This window comes from Pipistrellus hanaki (genome assembly GCF_964339955.1).
Source record: "Pipistrellus hanaki genome assembly, chromosome: 16".
NCBI lineage: Eukaryota > Metazoa > Chordata > Mammalia > Chiroptera > Vespertilionidae > Pipistrellus > Pipistrellus hanaki.
Window position 1 is genome coordinate 7,786,777 of NC_140518.1, and position 15,322 is coordinate 7,802,098.

Consider the following 15,322-nt stretch of genomic DNA (forward strand, 5'->3'; position numbering starts at 1 on the left):
CAGAAGGCACCATAAAAACCCACTGGCGGGACAGGCATGTTTTTATTATTATTATTATTTATTATTGATTTTTTAGAGAAGGGATAGAGAAAGAGAGAGAGAAACATCCATCTGCTACCTCCTTTATGCCCCCTGAGCCTGAAACCCAGGCATGTGCCTTGACCACAAACTGAACTGACAATTCTTCAGTGCACAGGACGCCGCCCAACCCACTGAGCCACACCTGCCAGGGCCACAGCCATGTTCCTTCTCTTTCCATCTGCAAATTCCAAAGGCACTTTGGAAAAGTCCTGCTGGTATTGTGACCCCTGACTCCTCAGGGCAAGGGGTCAACTTTGCCATGCCCCTGTAGGCACAAGGAGATCCAGAGAAAAGGGGAGGTAGGATGGTAAAGCACATCAGGTCAGGCGTTCAAATCCTGGCCTCCCATTTACTAGCTTCATGACTTTGGGCAAATAACTTAACCTCTCTTTCCTTGATTGTCTCCATTTATAAAATAGGGATAATTACAGAATTATGAGAATTAAACAAGTGTATGCATATACAGTGCCTGGCACACAGGAAGTGCTTACAAAGTGACAGAGTATTATCTTCCTGCCCCCTGCTGGATCTCCTGGGTCCCCCAGGTAGCAAATCGTGGGGTGGGGGTGTTCAGGAGATTTTCAGGGGGTAGGTAGTAGTACTGGGGACAAAATTAAGAAGAAAACCAACTAGGTTTGGCTCAGTGGTAGAGTGTCGGTCTGTGGACTGAAAGGTCCCAAGTTCAATTCCGGTCAAGGCATGTACTTTGGTTGCAGGCATATCCCCGGTAGGGGGTGTGCAAGAGGCAGCTGGTCGACGTTCCTCTCTCATCGACGTTTCTAGCTCTCTATCTCTCTCCCTTCCTCTCTGTAAAAAATCAATAAAAAAATATATTAAAAAAAGAAAAGAGAAAAGAAAACCACCTAGGATTCCTGCATTGTATGGTTCTGACTGGGTTTTCTCATTCTGGGCCACTCTTCCACCACCTCCCCCATCCCTTCACCCCACCCCTCCCTCCTCTGGTAGCCACGCCCTCCCCCAGCCTGCTTCTGGGGAAAGAAGGGAAAGCTTACACACACTCCAACTCCAGGAGCCCCTGCCTCTTAAGAATTAGGTTCTGCCCAGTCGGTATAGCTCAGCGGTTGAGCATCCCAAGAGGCCGCCGGTTCCATTCCTGGTCAAGGCACATGCCCAGGGTTGTGGGCTTGATCCCCTGTGGAGGGCGTGCAGGAGGCAGACAGTCAATGATGTTTCTCTCTTTTCCATTTTTCTATCTCTCTATCCCTCTCCTTTCCTCTCTCTCAAAAATCAATAAACACGTTAAAAAAATAATCAGTAAGTTCCTCCCCCAGTCTGTCTAATGAAATCCTTCCATTTCTTCTCTTGTTCTCTAGTCAGTAGGGGCTAACCTTTCCTGCCCCACCCCCATGGGGATGGGGAGGCATCAGAGAGCCTGCTGGCCTCTTTTGTCACCCAGGCCAACGTGAGCCCGGCCTGGCCGTACCCTCCCTGTGCCCAGAGCAGTTCCGTCGGCCTCTTTGGGCCTTGGGCTTCCCAGCTCTATAATGGGGAGAATCCCAGAAGCTACCTCCTGGGTGTCGTGAGGGTTGAACTTGACACTGCCCATGAACCGTGAAGTCCTTAGCATCAGGCCCGGCTCTCAGCAGGTGCTGAGGACACGGTGGCGGAAAGGCAGGTGGCAGAGGGTGGTGGAAAGGTGCCAGAGATGGACTGTCTGGGGTCAAAGCCCAATCCACGACTCCCAGCTGAGCGACCTTGGCTCTAACCTTTCTGTGCTCCCGTGTCTTCGTCCCTAAAATGGGGACTATACCAGAACCCACAATGGGGAGACACTAGAGCTCTGGAATAGTTCCCCAGCTAAGTAGGTGTTTGCCTGAATCCATAGTATTGTTAGTTGCTGTTACTATCATCTGCCCCTTCCCCCTCCCCCCCAGCACTGCTGCTCTTCGGCTCTGCTGCACCCAGGGGCTTGTTGATGGCAGAGGGTGGCAGGGGTGAGCAGACCCAGCCTGGAGACCCTGGGGTTGGGGATCTGGGCTCAGGGCAGGCCCACAGCCTCCACTTGCTCAGTGCGCCCTCCTTTGGCATCCCCTTAGCTCTGCTTTGGGCGCCATCAGGAGGCCTGCCCCTGCCTCTGTGAGTCAATGGCCCTGCACAGCAGCCAGCCTCCTCCCTCTGCCCAGGTCCTGACTACCTCCTGGAAATAACGCGGGTCCCGGGGGCCCACTCAAGCCTAGGACTGCTCTGCCAGGGTGCCAGCTGGTGCCCACGGGGGCGGGGCGGCAGTCTGATCATGTGGAAAGGGAAAGCTGGAGGCACCCCGAGCCTGGGAGGCCCCCACCAGAGACAAGAAAGGACTGGGGCATCCAGGACAGCCTAGTAACTTCCTTCCCCTCCGGACGGACGGGGGTGAGAGCGGAGCTGGGCCTGTCCGGTGCCTCGGTGTCCTCTGCCATCCAGCAGGTGGAGACCTCACTTCTGTTCCCCTCCCCCTCCCCCTCGCTCCTGCCCCAAGGCCTTGGCTTTGGCCTCTCACGGCTCCTTGCCCTCTTTCCTTTCTTAAAGAAGCCGAGCTCAGCCTCCTCCTCCCCACCGGATTCTCTCCTTGGAAGCCTCGCAGAAGGACACAGGGGCAGGATAAAAGCAGACCCCTGCCAGGTCTGGGGCTGCATCCCAAGCCCGCCCGGGGCGCCGACCCCGGAGTCTCCCCGCTCTCCCGCCCCCGCCCCTGCCCGCCGCCGCTGGCCCTTTAAGAGCCGCTCTGCGCGCCGCCGTCCCGGATCAGCCAGAGAGACCATTAAAATTTTATGCAGAATGAAAATGGGCCAGGTCTCCAGCTTCCTCGCTCCCATCCAATGATTTATTACTCGCAAATACCACAGAACTAATTAGTATAGTAATTAATTAATACGCATTTGCATATTTGCATGTGCAATTAGTGCAGTGGAGTGATTACTGGGAGGATGAGGGGCCCCGGATTGTCAGATGCGAGGGGGAAGTGGCCTGGAAAAGAGTTAGTGGGAATGAACTTTGTAGGGAGCGCGGGGCGGGGCTGGCGGGGGCGGGGGCGCGGGGGGCGCCGGGCCGGGCGCGGGGCCGCCCGCAGGGAGCGCCCGGCCCGGCTGGACCGCCGCCCCGAGGTGCCCGTCGGGGGTCGCGACCCCGGCGCCCCCGCGCCCCCTCCCCGCCCGCCCGCCCCGCGCGTGGCACGGCTCCAGGCGGGCCTGATTGCTATGCATTGTGTTTCTTGTTGCGAGCGGCGCGCGGGATGGGGCTGGCACAAGCTGTCTCCCTGCCACGCGGCGGTGGCACCTTAAAGGGGCAGCGTTCTCTTCCCGCCGCCGCCGCCGCGGCCCCGGCCCCACCTCGGAGCCGCCTGCTGGACCCGTTTCCGAGAGGCGACCTTGGGCCCACGCCGGGCTCCGGGCTCCGGGCTCCGGGCGCGAGGCGGCGGCCGGGAGGCGGCGCGGCCCCGGGGCGCGGGGCGCGGGGCGCGGGCGGAGGGAGCCCGGCGGCGGGAAGTCAGGCTGCGCTGGGCTGGGTGCCAGGCGCGCGGCGGGGGTGGGGGGGCGGGGTGGAGGTGGGAGGAGAAAACAGGGAGAAAGCTGGAGGAGAAGGAGAGAGGGGCAGGTCCCGCTTGGTGCCAGGTGCACCCTCGTAGGACAACTGCTAGCTTGGAATCCTCGCACAGGTTCTGCGGGGCAGGGCTCCTTGTGCCCATTCTACAGACAGGACAGAACAGGCCGGTGTGGCAGGCCGCCAGTGATCACGTGGTGGAGCAGGGGTTCCAGCTGGCCTGTCCAGCCCCAGGTGCTCCACGTGGTGCCAAGGGCCCCCGAGGAGAAAGTGGCATTTCCTTAGGAGACACCCGGGAGGACTTCCTGGTGGAGGAAGCACCTCGCTGGGCCTGCACTGCAGAGGCGGACCCCTGGAGACGCTGAGGGAAGGGAGATGCAGAGCAGAGGAACCCCATGTTTCCTGTGACTGCCCCTCCCTGTGTACGCAGGGATCCCCCACCCATCCATCAACCCAACTGCAGAGACCACGGGGCACTGGCTCCTGTGCCTCGGGGGCTTGCACAGACAGAGGACAGGCCGTATGCACCAGTCCTTCCCAGGGGCACTCCTTCCCTCTCTTTTTCGGAGTGTGCTGGTCCCACAGGGTGGAGACCATGGGGTTTTGGAGAAAGGAGCACAGTTTGACATAATGAATAAGAGCATGTAGACTCAGAGCCAGAACTTGGTTCAGAGCAGGCTCTGCCACGTACTAGCTGTGTGATGTTGGCCTTAGCCGTAACCTCAGCCTCTCGGAGCGTCAATGCCTTGTGTTTAGGAGGAAATAGTAACCCCACCGTCAAGGCTGTGATGAGACTGGAGTGAGGGGGTGTCTGTGAAGCCAGGGCCGGCACAGATGGTGCTCACCAGTCACTATGGGTCACAGACCACACTGTGACAGAGGGCTCTGCAGCCCCGGGGGCAGCAAGGCCCCGGAGTAGGACTCGGGGTCCTAATTTCCAGTCCCAGCTCAGTTATTGGGGGACCCCAGGCAGGCCGCCCCCCTCTGTGCTCCGGTTTCTCTAAAATGGGGCGCTGGTCCCTGATGCTCCCACCCCTAGACTGTTCCCTCCCCTCCCATACCAGCCTCGGCCCCTCAGGGTCGGGAAGCAGGGAGGCAATGGCTGAGTCTCATTCACAGTGTCCTGGGCTCCGCTCTCCCAGGGGCTGAGCCAGGAGGGCTCTGCTTAAACTGTGACCTCCTGTCCCGAAGGGTCACTTCCTGCGTGACCCCCACTGGGGATGGAGCCCACAACCCGGCATGTGTCCTGACTGGGAATTGAACTGTGATCTTCTGGTTCCTAGTTTGATGCTCAACCCCTGAGCCACGCCGGCTGGGCCTGGCTGTCCTTCCGGTCCCCCTGTCAGTGCTGGGGGAGCGGAGCAGGCGGGCAGCGGTCACTGCTCCCATTTCACAGGAGAGGAAGCATAGGGCCACTCGGTTAGACCACGGCGGCCCCCTGCTGAGCCCAGAACTGCTGGGACACCCTTGGTGTGACTGCCTTCTGGTGTGGACTCCCAGGGGGACAGGGGCAGCACACCCCGACTGCTCACTTGCAAAACGGACAAGAAAGCCAGAACAAAGAGGTGGCAATGAACAGAACCGCAGGCACAAATGCTAAGACATAAAGTCAATCGGGAGCATTGGGCACGGCTGGACGGGGCCTGGGCTGAGGCAGCATCTTCACACCTGTTGGCTCCTTTAACACAATGGCCCATTTTACAGACCGGAAGCCCGACTTCCACGGCAGTCAGCGCTGGGATTGCTGGGAGGCTGATGGCGGAGGAGGGGCTCCTGGGGGTGGGTGGGTGTCCTGCCCTGACCGCGGCCTTCCCTTTCTGGGGAGAACTGGCACCTCCTCAGACAGTGGCAGAGAGGCCTCGGTACCCCCGCCACTTGTTGAAGACACTCTGTGTGCCGGGCTCTGGGCCTCCTTCCTGCCTTCCAGGAAGAGGCTGTCAGGGTGGGTCAGATGTCATGACCTATGAGGTGTGCAAAGGTCATGACCTATGAGGTGTGCAAAGGGACCTTTCAGTCTGCAGGCAGACGCTCTATCCACTGAGCCATGAGGTATGCAAAGGTCATGACCTATGAGGTGTGCAAGGGAGGGGAATCTAATCCAGAGAGACTTCCTAGAGGAGGTGACACTTCAGCTTATAAGGTGGGAAAGGGGGGGGAGGGCATGGCTCAGGCAGAGGGGACAATCTGACAAAGGCTCACAGGCATGAGGCTGTGGACGTGGATGCAGGTAGAGCAGCTGAGGGGCAGAGGTCAAGACTGGGGTAACTGCTGAAACCGGTTTGGCTCAGTGGATAGAGCATCAGTCTGCGGACTGAAGGGTCCCAGGTTCGATTCCGGTCAGGGGCATGTACATCAGTTGCGGGCACATCCCTGGAGGGGGTGTACAGGGGGCAACTAGTCAATGTTTCTAGCTCTCTGTCCCTCTCCCTTCCTCTCTGTAAAAAAATCAATAAAATATATTTAAAAAGAAAAGAAAAGGAAAAAAGACTGGGGTAACTGTCAGGGAGAGTCGGACAGCAGCCAGGTCAGGGGTGTCCCTACGGCGCACGGCTTGATCCTAGGGGTTCTGGGAGCCTTAAAGGTGCCTTCCAGAGGAGGGGGCGCCAGGCCCATCGACAGAGGGGTCTGGGATACGGAGGTAGCTTTGGGGAGTAGCATCAGCAAAGAACAGCGGCTGGAGTGAGACTCAGTCTTGGACCTGGACCTCACCGCCCTACCCCTCAGGGGGATCTCTCGCCCCATGCAGGGGGGGAGGGGGCGGGCAGGAAGGAGAGGGGCCCCTGTCTGCTGAGAGGCATGGACCCAAACAGGGGTCAGCAGAGGCGGCCCCTGCCTCGCCCCCGGGCCTCCAGCTGGGCAGGACCCACCTGTGAGGAGACACCTCGGTGCCTGTGTGACCTCAGCCTCCTGGCTCAGCCTCCATGCCCCAAGCCCTTCCTCTGATGGCCACTGGGAGGAATCTGTGACCCCCCACCCCCATCCAAGTCCACCTCCCCAAACTGAAATTTGTGCAAAAGGCAGGAGGCGAGGGGGCTCTGGGCCGTACTGCTGAAGGAGGTTCTCCAGAGGAGTACCCCAAACCCTCAACCAGCCAGGCAATAACACAGCAAACACCAACTCATCCGGCCTGTGCAACACTGGACTACTGAGAGATATCCACGCTGGGGAAGTCAGGGAGGCAGATGGGTAAGTGATCCTTCACAAGGGTGGCAGTGCTGGGGCTGCCCTGCCCGGGGCAGTCCGGGAAGGCTCCCAGGAGGCGGTGTCCATCCAGGAACCGATTGACAAAAGGGAGACTCAGGGACCAGCACCCACCAGGAAAGGAACCTCTATCAGAAAAACGGGTCTCAGAAGCCAGAGTCAGAGGTTATGAGGCAAAGGCCACTCCACTTTGGGAGCAAGGGAATACTCCGAGGGGGCTGGCTCTGCTGAAGGACCAGGAGGTGTACTCAGGCTCCCTTTGTCCTGGGTTGGGGGGGAAGAAGGTCAAGGGTGCAGCAGGAGCCGAAACGGGTTTGGCTCAGTGGATAGAGCATTGGCCTGCGGACTGAAAGGTCCCAGGGTTGATTCCGGTCAAGGGCTTGTACCTTGGTTGCGGGCACATCCCCAGTAGGGGGTGTGCAAGAGGCAGCTGATTGATGTTTCTAACTCCCTATTCCTCTCCCTTCCTCTCTGTGAAAAATCAATAAAATATATATATTAAAAAAAAAAAAAAAGGTGCAGCAGGAGTTTGACCAGGAATCTCCACACCACACCTGGCCCCGTGGGCTGAGCCCACCCGCCTTTGGGTGGGGCTAGACCAGGGAGAGAAGCAGAGGAAGGGCCGGGAAGTCCAGGAGGTCCTGCTGGGGGTCAGGCCCGGGGTCAGGCCCGGAGGTCGGCGGGAGGAGGGGCTGCACCTCGCTGGCCCTCCCCTCCCCCTCCCCGGTGGCACCACCAGGCACGCAGCCGCACATCGCTTGTGCCAGCCCTCACCTCCCGGCAACGTCGCCGCGTTCGCAGCCCCGCCATCTGGCATGCCCGCCGCTCCGGCACTGCGGCGGCGGGGGAGGGGGCAGCGGGGCAGTGCCCACCGGAGCCGGGAGGAGCGGCAGGTCCCCCTCCCCCGACGTCCATGAGGACTCGAGGTGGGGCCGGGGGTGGGGAGGAGGCTTCCAGCATCCCCAACGATGGAGCAGGCCCCGGCACCGTCTGGGCAGTGCCAGCCGGGCCCCTCCCCCAGCACAGCCATTGCCAGGAGCGCAGCCTCCGAGGGTCTCCAGACCCCGCCTGCCCCCCACACCGGCGGGGGGACGGGAGAGCAGGCCGCCCCCCGGCGCCCCCCCAGCCCCTGGCCCGCCCCGCGGGAGGCCCCGGAGAGGCTGCGGACTCGGCCCGGCGAGGGCCGGCTTCTCCTCCACCTGCCCCGCTGGGGGGGCGGGGGGGCTCCTCCCGCGCGGCCCCGCCCGTCCTCTCAGGGAGGCGGCGGAGCCTTGCGGAGGGGGCGGCTGTTTATTTTGGTGGAGCCGGAGGGCAACGAGCGGTTCACAGAACAGCAGCCCGGCCAGGAGAGAGATTCCCCCGGACTGCGGAGGAATGCCCGCCTCCGCCCGCCCGGCCCGCCCGGCCCGCCCCCGCACAGAGCCCTCCTGCCCCCCACCGGCCCCTCCCGGCCCTACCCCCCTGCAACCACCCCCTTCCAGCCCGCCAAGCCCGAGCCTGCCCCAACCCCCTGACCCCACCCCCTGACCCTCCCGTCCCCCAGGCTCTGCCCCGCCCCTCAACCCCGCCCAGGCCCCGCCCCAGGCCAGGCCCCCTGATCCCGCCCCTGGTCCCGCCCCTGCCCCTGCCCCATCAACAGGCCCCGCCCCTCGTCCCGCCCCTCATCGGGCCCCGCCCCCAGGTCCCGGCTGCACAAAATGGCCGCCGCCCCCCCTCAGGCGCCATCTTAGGTGCCCAGACTGTGGCCTCCCCTGGGACGGGCTGTGTCCCCATGGGAACCTCAGACCTGGCTCCCAGCGCCCCCCCCCCCCGGGGAGGAGGGTGGGCAGCGGAGGTGGGTCCCCAGGCCTGGCTGTGGCCCCAGGCCTTTCCCCTCAGAGGCCGGGAGGCCCAGGCCTCTCCACTCCCTCCCGGTGCCAGGGAGGAGCAGATGGCATCCTGTGCCCCGCTCCTCCTCCTCCTCCTCCTCCTCCTCCTCCTCCACCACCGCCGGCCCGTGTCCCAGTCCCTGTGTCCCCGGCCCGTCCCCGGCGGAGGCGCAGAGGGCCGGGCGCCGGGCACGTGCCGTGTGTTGTGCCTCCAGCCTGTCTGCGCATCCCACACGTCCCTCTGCTCCACTTTCCCGGGTTTTTATTGTCTCTTCTAAATAAAGTTGAAATGTGTTGAGTGAGAAAAACTTGTTCCATTTTTCTGAAGGAAGAAAAGACAGGGCAGGCAGCAGGCGGGAGGGAGGAAGGTCTGTGCTCCTGCGCCCCCCTCCCTGCATTCCCCCCTCTTCTCCAGGGCCGGCCTGTCCGCAGGTGACAGCGGACAGGAGCACCTGCTGGGGCTCCCCTACCCCAAGCAACGTCCTGCCCTTGGCCCCTGCCTGGAGCGGGGTGGGGCGTGGGAGACTAGACCCGACCTCAATGTCCAAAGAAGGGGTCACTGGGTATCTTTCTACCCCAAGAATGATACTTGCCACCTGCAAGTTCTATGGAGATTCGCTTACTCATCTGTTCATTCACCCATGAACCCAACAGAAACCCAGTTCCTACAGAGCCATTCTAAAAGCACCCTATAAAGCATCCCACATGTGTGTGTGGGGTGTATGTGTGTGTGTGTGCACGAAATGAATATTGTAAAGCGTTTACCGTTTACAAGGCGCTTCAATAGGAAGGAGCGCTGGCATTTCCCGAAGCCTCTATTGCTGGCCCTGTGCTGACCTCCTTACATGCATCATCCCATTTAATGCTCACCACCGCCCTAGGAGGTGCAGCACAATTACCCCATTTTATAGACGGGGAAATGGAGGCTGCGAGATGTGACGGGACTTGCTCCAGGCACTCAGCCTTCTGGAAAGCTGGGGAAAGTGGGGTTGGCCAGGAACCAGAGCCCAAAGCATGTCAGGCCACCAGAATGCCACACAACTGTGGGGGCTAGAGAAGGGCCCGTGTCCGGATTGGGGACTCCGCCCCTTGTGGCGGTAAAGCTCCGCCCCTCCTCAGGCCCCTCCTCGTTCCCTCTCCGCAGTGGCCAGAATGCCCCAGCCTCTGCCATAGGCAGGGTTCTACGTCCCACACCCACACCCATGGGCGGAGCAAGCTCACCATCAGCTTCTCCCGGGAGACCGCTGAGGACTGTGGGATGTAGAAGGAGTAGGGCTGGGAGTCCAGTCCCCGCTTCTGCTCTCCGCCTGGGTGTTCCTAGGCAGGTCAGCTCCCCTCCATGGGCCGCTGAAAGGAGTTGGGACTTTATTATTATTCAATTGGGATTTTAAAAATATTTATTTTGTATTGATTTCAGAAAGGAAGGGAGAGGGAGAGAAATATGGAAACATCAGTGATAGGCCCTAGCCGGTCTGGCTCAGTGGAGAGAGTGCTGGCCTGCAGACTGAAGGGTCCCACTTTCCATTCTGGTCAAGGGCACCTGCCGCTTTGGGCTTGGTTCCCAGTAGGGGGCGTGCAGGAGCATGTTTCTATCTGTCTTCCTCTCCCTTCCTCTCTGACATAAATTTTAAAAAATACATTAAAAAAAAAAAAAAGGAACATCAATGATGGGAGATGATCATCGATTGGCTGCCTCCTATATGCCGCACATTGGGGATTAAGCCCACAACCTGGACATGTGCCCTGATGGGGAATTGAACTGTATTGTGACCTCCTGGTTCATAGGTCGATGCTCAACCACCGAGCCACGCCAGCCCTGCTTTTCTGAGGCTCCTCATGGTTCCCATCCAGAGCCTAGGAGAGCCTCCTCCGAGGGCACCAGCCCCTTCTCCTCCTCCTCCTTCTCCTTTTCCTTCTCCAAGGCCTCCTTCCCCAATGGATGTGCCTCCTTTTAGAGCCAAGCTCCTCTACCAAGCACCGGCTCGGGGTCCTAACAGCCCAAGAGCCCTCTGAGGCTCCTAGAGGGAGGAAACAAAATCTGTCCGGACTGAGGGTGAAGTCCCCACCTTTGCCCCACATAGCGCCTGGCACACGGTCGCCATCAAAGTGTGTGAGTGTGTGTGTGTGTGTGTGTGTGTGTGTGGTTAAGGTAGAATTGAAATCAAATCGTCTGGGCATGTGTAATCTGGAGGGCGGGGAGAGGGACGGGAAATGTGGGGCTGACACACAGATGCCTGAATCAGAGTGTGGGCAGGCTCTGATGGCCCGCTCACACACAGGTATCTACCTGAGTGGGGTGTGTACCCATTTTCCCCACCAGAGTGAGGAACAGGTGTGTGTGAGTGTGTGGGTGTGTGAGTGTGTGTGTGTGTGAGTGTGTGAGTGTGAGTGTGTGTGTGTGAAGTTACCTCCCTCGACCCATGCCATTTGCATCTGTGTCTGGCCCGGTGAGAGCCAGAGAGGGTAGGTGAAAGGTGAGCTGTAAGATAACACAGCAATGTCCTCCCTTTCTTATCAAGACACCTGCCTGACCCACCTGCCCTTGGTCACTCGGAACTGCTGCACTTGGCTTCCGTGCTTTCAGTATTTTTGTGTTTATTTTTATTTTTTGCAGGGAGAGGAGAAGGCTTGAGTCTCCTCCGAGAACTTTAGGCCATTCCCAGGCCAGCCCCTCCCCCCCTCCCATATGGGGGTCAGAGGCCAGGAGAGGAAGATGCTGGTGGGATGGCCGCCTGTCTAGCAGGGGGAGGGGATGGTGGCGGGGGAGGAGGGAGGGGTTTCTGGGTTAGGAATCCAGACTGAGACCCTCTCCCCCACCCTCAGATGGCGGGTGCAGAGGCTCATCCCCGGATTCCTTGCTACTCCACCCCAACATAACATGCCCCAGACACGCGAGGAAGCCTCTCCCATCAGCTGACTCCACAGACACACACACGTCCCCACAGACACACACACGCCCATGCAGCGGCTCAGACATCCAGGCGAGTCTCCCCTTTTCTCTCTTTCCCTGGGTTTGAATTTCGTTCAGCCACATATGTTGTGTGCGCGTGAGGGTGGGTGGGGGAGGGGCAGACAGGGATGAGGGATGGCATGGTGCCAACATCTACCTATGGGGCTTGGGCCAGGGACGCCCCCCACAGCCACCCTGGGCGGGGCCTCAGCTGTCCCCTCGTAGCCAAGGGGACTCTCCTGGGGGTGGCAAGCACAGAAGTCCCTTCTCGGGACTTGAGGGTCTGGTCCCTGACCCACCTTTGGGGGCCTGCGAGGGGAAAGATGGGCAGAGCAGGACCCCAGAGGGAGCATGGAATTCGGGGCCATCCCTCCCCCCCCATTTCCAGCCCTGCCACCCCATTGTTCCCATGTGGGGGCTCTATGGGGGGCAATTCCTCCCCCTCCCTCTCAATCCCTGCTTCCCCTGCTTTGGGCGGAGAGGGGAGGGCAGCAGAGATATTTATTTATTTCCTTTATTTATTTAATTTTTTTTTTTTTTTTTGGAGTAGAGAGTGACAGATGGCGGCGGGTCCCGGGGGAGCCGGCTCTCCCCCAATGCAGACGCATGCCAATCACCGTCTCTCATGTGATAGCTGCTGCCCGTGACGTGCCAAGCCCATATGGCCTGGCATAGAGGCTGGTACCCCGCCTGGTAGAGATGCCACACTCGCTCCGCGGTTCGCATGGCGCTCTGAAGACGCCGGTGCCCGCCGCCTGGAGGAGCCGCTGCCCCCGCTCCCTGAAGATGGGGGAACAATGAAATAGGCGAGAGGATCCCGGCTCCCCCTCTCTCTCTGGCCCCCTCCCCTCCCCTCCCCTCTCCCCGGACTCCTCTCCGAGGTAAGTTGTCCGAGAGAGAGCCGGGTCCGACCCGCCGGCGGAGCGGGGGCGGCTCCGGCCACCGGAGGGTCCCCCGACCCCCCCTCCTGGGGACGGCCCCTCGCGGGGTGGGCGGCGGAGGCGCCCGGGGCCCCGCGCCCCCAGGGCTGCCGTTGGGGGCTTGGGAGGGGGCGGCCCGGCGAGGGGCCGGGGCGGCCGCAGATCGCCGGGCGGCCGCGGAGGCTGAGACGGCACCACCCGGGGTCGGTCCTCCCGGAGGAACCTGCGACCTTCCCCGTTAGAGAGAGAGAGAGAGAGAGAGAGAGAGAGAGAGAGAGAGAGAGAGAGAGAGAGAGAGAGAGAGATTTGGATTTTCCCCCATCAACCCCGAAAACACAACGAGATCAGGAGAGCGATGTGGGAGGGAGGCCGTCTGGCCGGGGGCAGGGGGTCCCCGGCCGCAGGGGAGACGGCGGGCGGGCCTCCGGGTCCCCTCCCCGCGCCCGGTGCCGGGTCCGAGCCGCCCGGAGCCGCCGGGAGCCGCCGGAGCCCGGGCCGCGCGGCCTGAGGAGCCGGCGCTCCGCCCCGGGAGCCGGGCTGCGGGGGTGGGGGCCCGGCTGGGGGCGGCGCGCGGCCAAGTTGCAAATGGAATTGGGGGGCCGAGGGGTGGGGGGGCCGGCGGGGCCGGGGCGCCGGGGCCCGAGCGGGCAGCGGTCCCCGCCGGCGGCCGCCCAGCCCTCCTCCCCGCCGGCAGCCGGGAGGCTCTGGGGCCGGAGCGCCGCCTCCCCGGCGAGATCGCCCTTCCCCGGAGCCCCGGCCCGGCCCCGCCCGGCCCCCGAGAAGACCCGGGCGCGGGGGCAGCCGGGGCCCAGCGCGGGGAGCCGGGCCTGGGCCGGGATCGGGCGGGCGGCGGGCCGGGCTGGGCGGCTCCGGGCGGGGCGGGCGGAGGAGGGGGCGTCCCGGGCCCTGGCGGGGAGCCCGCCCGAGACTGGGGGGCAGGGGGGCGGGGGAGGGCTCTGACCCCGGCGCGCCCCTCACTCTGCGCTCTGTCTCCCTCCGCCCGCGGGCGCCCCCAGGCACCATGCTGACCCGCCTGTTCAGCGAGCCCGGCCTGCTCTCGGACGTGCCCAAGTTCGCCAGCTGGGGCGACGGCGACGACGACGAGCCGAGGAGCGACAAGGGCGACGCGCCGCCGCCGCCGCCGCCGGGGCCGGGCGCTCCGGGGCCCGCGCGGGCCGCCAAGCCCGGGCCTCTGCGGGCCGAGGAGGCGCCGGACGCCGCGCTGGCCGAGGTCAAGGAGGAAGGCGAGCTGGCGGGCGAGGAGGAGGAGGACGAGGAGGAGGAGGAAGGGCTGGAGGAGGCCGAGGGCGAGCGGCCCAAGAAGCGCGGGCCCAAGAAGCGCAAGATGACCAAGGCGCGCCTGGAGCGCTCCAAGCTGCGGCGGCAGAAGGCGAACGCGCGCGAGCGGAACCGCATGCACGACCTGAACGCGGCGCTGGACAACCTGCGCAAGGTGGTGCCCTGCTACTCCAAGACGCAGAAGCTGTCCAAGATCGAGACGCTGCGCCTGGCCAAGAACTACATCTGGGCGCTCTCGGAGATCCTGCGCTCGGGCAAGCGCCCCGACCTGGTGTCCTACGTGCAGACGCTGTGCAAGGGCCTGTCGCAGCCCACCACCAACCTGGTGGCCGGCTGCCTGCAGCTCAACTCGCGCAACTTCCTCACGGAGCAGGGCGCGGACGGCGCGGGCCGCTTCCACGGCTCCGGGGGCCCGTTCGCCATGCACCCCTACCCGTACCCCTGCTCGCGCCTGGCGGGCGCGCAGTGCCAGGCGGCGGGCGGCCTGGGCGGCGGCGCGGCGCACGCCCTGCGGACCCACGGCTACTGCGCCGCCGCCTACGAGACGCTGTACGCGGCGGCGGGCGGCGGCGGCGGCGGCGCCAGCCCGGACTACACCAGCTCCGAGTACGAGGGCCCGCTCAGCCCGCCGCTCTGCCTCAACGGCAACTTCTCGCTCAAGCAGGACTCGTCGCCCGACCACGAGAAGAGCTACCACTACTCTATGCACTACTCCGCGCTGCCCGGCTCGCGGCCCGCGGGCCACGGGCTGGTTTTCGGCGCGTCCGCCGTGCGCGGGGGCGTCCACTCGGAGAATCTCCTGTCCTACGATATGCACCTGCACCACGACCGGGGCCCCATGTACGAGGAGCTCAACGCGTTTTTCCATAACTGAGACCTCGGGCCGCCCCTTCCTTTTTTTTCTTTGGCCTTGGCCCGCTCCCCGTCCCCAGCCCCTTGAGCGCGGGGGCGCCCCCAGGGCGCCGGGCGGCGCGGGGTGTGGGCCGCGGGTCCCCTGGTTCTGGGGCAGCACGGTCCTCTGGGCAGCGGGAGGGCCCTCCCCGGGGCCTCGTTTTCCCCAGGGACTCGCCTTCTCTCTCCCCAAGGGGCTCCCTCCTCCTCCTCTCGCCCAGGGAGTTCTTCCCCAGGGGTCCCCTTAGGGCACTGACCTGGAGACACCCCCCCCTTACCCTTAGGTTACCTTCTCCCCTTTCCCTGCAGACCCCGGGGGTTAGAAGGGGGCAGCTGAGCTGTGGGATAGTTCCCCCCTCTCATCGTTATTGTTACTTTTCAAACGGGCACGGAGCTGCCGAGGCAGAGCGGAGCCGGGCGCCCCCTCTTTTCCTAACGAGGCCAGAAGCCAGGCGGCCCCAGCCTGGACCTGGGTCGCCTTCACCCCAATCCTTAGTCTCAGCGTTTCGTGATGTTCATTTTGGCGGGAGGGAATGTGGATCGAGAGGAAAGAGAGAAGCCAAGACAATTTGTAT

The 15,322-nt window shown here is 62.8% G+C and overlaps 1 protein-coding gene across 1 annotated transcript; it reads left to right on the top strand.

Moving 5' to 3' along the window:
* Window positions 1–12,205: 12,205 nt before the first annotated feature.
* On the top strand, window positions 12,206–14,883 carry NEUROD2 (neuronal differentiation 2). Its single transcript, XM_084862210.1, has 2 exons — window positions 12,206–12,518; window positions 13,574–14,883. Exon 2 carries the CDS (start codon window positions 13,579–13,581, stop codon window positions 14,728–14,730), a length of 1,152 nt encoding a protein of 383 aa, XP_084718336.1. The 5' UTR covers window positions 12,206–12,518; window positions 13,574–13,578; the 3' UTR covers window positions 14,731–14,883.
* Window positions 14,884–15,322: the final 439 nt, after the last annotated feature.

Excerpts from the sequence above, each read along its gene's own strand:
- NEUROD2 (XM_084862210.1), top strand. The coding sequence starts at position 13,579 with ATGCTGACCCGCCTGTTCAGCGAGCCCGGCCTGCTCTCGGACGTGCCC.